At 35.0% G+C, this 4,099-nt stretch overlaps 1 protein-coding gene across 1 annotated transcript; it reads left to right on the forward strand.

Moving 5' to 3' along the window:
* Positions 1-582: 582 nt before the first annotated feature.
* On the forward strand, positions 583-1,143 carry LOC129754091 (adult-specific cuticular protein ACP-20-like). The gene is made up of 2 exons (XM_055749958.1): positions 583-610; positions 673-1,143. Exons 1-2 carry the CDS (start codon positions 602-604, stop codon positions 1,141-1,143), a joined length of 480 nt encoding a protein of 159 aa, XP_055605933.1. The 5' UTR covers positions 583-601.
* The last annotated feature ends 2,956 nt before the right edge of the window (positions 1,144-4,099 follow it).

Genomic DNA, 4,099 nt, shown 5'->3' on the forward strand with positions numbered 1-4,099 from the left:
TTTTTATGTCACGTAAATTTGACGAAAAACGAAAACAAAATTTTTTAGGATTTTTTCTTGCAGTTCTATTGAACTAACTAACGAAATTATTTTCCTTGCAAATAATTTTTAGTCGCTTGTTAAAACTGTGCCTTAGCCGAGCCAAAGATTGAACTCGACCTTGGTAACGGCAAGGTCAGCTCACATTTGGCAAGGTACTCAGTGCGGTTTTTTGGTCGGTAACCAAATAATTGATTTTAGTGCGGAGCCCCTTCAGATGGAATTTGGTGGCTTTTGGTTGATTTGGTGGTCTGTGAGATTTGTAGTTCTGACTGGTAAACGGTAAAGAAATCCATCAACCCAGCAGCGAAGGCAACCAAAACCTTTTGGTCGCATGTTTTCACGCCAAGTTCTCTGTTCGGGAGGGAAATCGAACGCTAATCAATTAGTTTGGTGGTAGTCGCGTTTACGATTCTTCGCCTATTAACTAGATCATTTAGGGTGCCCTAAGAGGAGGACCTAAAAAGACAACGATTCGGATGTAAAGTAGGTAGTAGGGTATATAAGCTTGTTAGAACTGTTGCAAAATCATCAGTCGAGCAATAGGATTTGTCAAAGCAAAATGTTCAAAGTAAGTTTTGGGATTATCTAGTTAAGTGGATAAAGTGATTAAGTTTCCTTTTTATTTTATAGCTCACAGTTGTAGCCATCTTTGGCCTGCTGGCGGTCGTTTCTTCTCAACATTGGGGAGGGAACGGAGGAGATTGGGGTGGATACGGAAGCGGTTATGGAGCTGGCGGATATCATCATGATCAACATGATCACCACGCATATCCAAAGTACAACTTCGAATACGGTGTCAAGGATCATCATACCGGAGATCACAAGAGCCAGTGGGAGCAGCGAGATGGTGACGTCGTTAAGGGCGGATACACTTTGGATGAAGCCGATGGCACGAAGCGAATTGTAGAATACTACTCCGATGGTCACCATGGATTGCAGGCTCATGTGAAGCGTGTTGGTCACGCCGTTCATCCGCAGGTCTATGGACATCACAATCACCATGGAGGATTTTATGGTAACGCTGCTGGTGCCGGATACGGATACGGTGGGCACGGACATGGTACCGGATATAGCTACAATAACCTGGATCAGCACTTTTAAATCATAGATAAATTGTTTAGATCGTTCCTAGCTATGTTGACAAATAAATCGTTATCGTGAGGTATAAGTTACGACACTTCCAATTTGAAGAGTTTTATTTGTTGGCTTTGAAATTCCTTTAGCCTTCTTAACCCCAACCCAGCCTTTAGACGGGGATTACATAAATTGGCATAAAACCATAGCCAATCATTATTAATATGTGCAGTATGTTTCAAATCATGTTGGTCTTACATTCCATACTGATGAAAATTATTTGATAAGCTGTTATCTAAAGCTACAGCTAAAGCTTAAACGTGAGTAAACTGAAAATAAAGCTTTTCTTCGAAATATTATCATTTTGCTAGCCTAAGAAATTCTTGATCCATGTGTTTTTCAATCTAAAAAGTGATTAGCAGTTAGGTTTAATAATAACAACCATTCTGGATTGAATTTCTCAAACATGTCAAAATAATACCCGTCTAGAGGTGGAGTTGATAAAAAAATTCTAAAAATATGAACAATAGACAGAGTCGATTTGGGGTCTTTTTGAATTTCTCAAACCCTTGGGTCTAAAAAACTTTGTTTTGGTTCAAAACTCATCCATAATTTTTTGCAAAATTTTCAATTAACGTTTACATAAGTAAATTGGAACTTTTTGGACTTGTATGGGAAAAGTGAATATTTGGTACTGAAAGATCATCATCATTTTTGTTTCTTTTGTGCAACCTAGCCTGCTAATCGTTTTTGGGCCAATTTAAAAATTCTTTAAAGGAAATTTTCCGCTCAACGACTTTGTCGAGGACCGTAACTTCGTATTTTATTAGACAAAAAAGTTATTAGCTGCTTAACAGGGGTATGTCTTTTGGTATTGATTAACAATAAAATTAATTGACACCCCTGCCTGTGCCCGCGATGTATTGTATGAAAAGCATGCATGCAATACCTCGCTAGGCACTCAGCAGTGGTGTCAATTGAATTGATTGTTTATCAATGCCAAAAGACATACCCCTGTCAAACATCTAATAACTTTTTTGTCTAATAAGAAACGAAGTTACGGTCCTCGACAAAGTCGTTTAGCGGAAAATTTTCTTTGAAGAATTTATATATTGGAACAAAAACCATGAGCAGGCTTGGTTCCACAGAAGAAATAAAAATAATGTTGATTTTTCAGTCTAAAATTATCAATTTTCCCATACAAACCTAAAAGTTCAAACTTACTCATGTAAACTTTACTTCAAAATTTTGCGAAAAATCAAGGATGAGTTTTGAACCAAAACGAAGTTTTTAAGACCCCAGGGTTTGAAAAAATCAAAAATGAACCCAAATGGACTCAATTTAATGAGCAATATTAACTTTTTGAATAAGTTGAAACAAAATCAATACTAATGTTATGAATTCGTCTTGGTACATCTTTGATACCAGAAAATAATCAAATTTTCGAAGGTGATGCGAAGGTATATACGAAACATGAGGTATCAAAGAAAAAAAGAAAATAAACCGTAAATATTCGCATTCGCAGGAGCAGTCGCCTAAAACTTCGGTTGGCGCTACGCAACAACTCTCCGTTTTATGAAATTATAGCCGATCGGACTTGCAACATCTTCTCTTCCGAGATTGTGGTACATTTCCTGACTTATAATTCCAATAGAAGCTAGGTCCCCCATTTCGTTGCCTCAGATTATAAAATCTCTTAAAATGGAAAACCAGCCCCCACAGAATGTTGATGGTGCCCTGGCCGAACCCTGCGGACTGTGTAAGGAAGGGGGAAGGAATGTTAGTCAACGTTTACTTTACAGATAGATGCAGAGATCTCTACGACCCATCCATAAACGTGAGGAGGTTTTGGAGCATTGTTAGTTTATTTGGGAAGGGTGGACCCTGGGAGATGCTAGGCCAGCATTGCGGGTTATGAATTTGTCCTACACCTCCTATGCTCCTAATGTCTCCTACTGAGACTCCTATCACTGACTGAGGCATACATTATATATACATTTTAAATATAATTTAGAAAGAATAATTTATAACATTCTTTGAACAATAAACTTAATTCGAGGGAAGAGGTAGTTATGAACCAATTAAACTGAAAATTAAATTCATTTAACTATTTATTCATTTTATTATATCAATTAAAATCAGATCTTTTTCCTATTTGTTGTTACTGGTATATGTATTTATAATTTTAGAAACATTTATATTCAGGTAAAAACTTTAAAGTGATCCAAATATTTAAAATACTTTTCTACTGTTGGTTTATAAAGCATACAAATAAATAGTTTTAATTTAATACCAACTCCAATATAATGTAATTAAATTCAAAAAGCTAAACAAACTAAAATGATTTTCTGATAATCTGGCAAATAATTTCAATTACTCTGTAGATCTTATATGTTTAAAATAAAGGGATAGCTTATCCTGAAAATTTAGTCAATCATAATGTAGTTTTTATCATAAATTTATTGAATTGGTTTTCCTTTTGTAAATCAAACTGGGCCTCATTTTTTAGACATAAACGTCACTAGGAATGCAGAACTAGTATAAAATAAGATAAAATAAGAAGGAACGGTTAGTAAGATCAATGCGAAACAATTTATCATTTTTTGAAATTATAAAAAAAATGGGATTGAACTGCCTGATCATTTTTAGATAAATATTAAATGCGCGAACCTAAATTCATCAATAATCCAAACTTGAAGTATGAGTCATACAAATAAAAAAAAAAAATATTGTACCAATTGAAAGCTGATGGGATTTTATCGTTTTTATCTACATAAAACTCCTCTAAACATGCAATACCTTTCTAGCGAAATTGAAACGAGCAGTTCTGGATAAAATACAAAAGCTCACAAACAACTTTGAATATAATATACTATTAGTGAGAATTATTACGATTACTTTCAACTACAATCTGCACAAGTATGTCTTAACTTCAGTTAACATATTTGGCAAGGAAAAAAAAGTGAATACTTAGCTTAGAATC

The sequence above is a fragment of the Uranotaenia lowii genome, chromosome 3, assembly GCF_029784155.1.
Source record: "Uranotaenia lowii strain MFRU-FL chromosome 3, ASM2978415v1, whole genome shotgun sequence".
Classification (NCBI taxonomy): Eukaryota; Metazoa; Arthropoda; class Insecta; order Diptera; family Culicidae; genus Uranotaenia; species Uranotaenia lowii.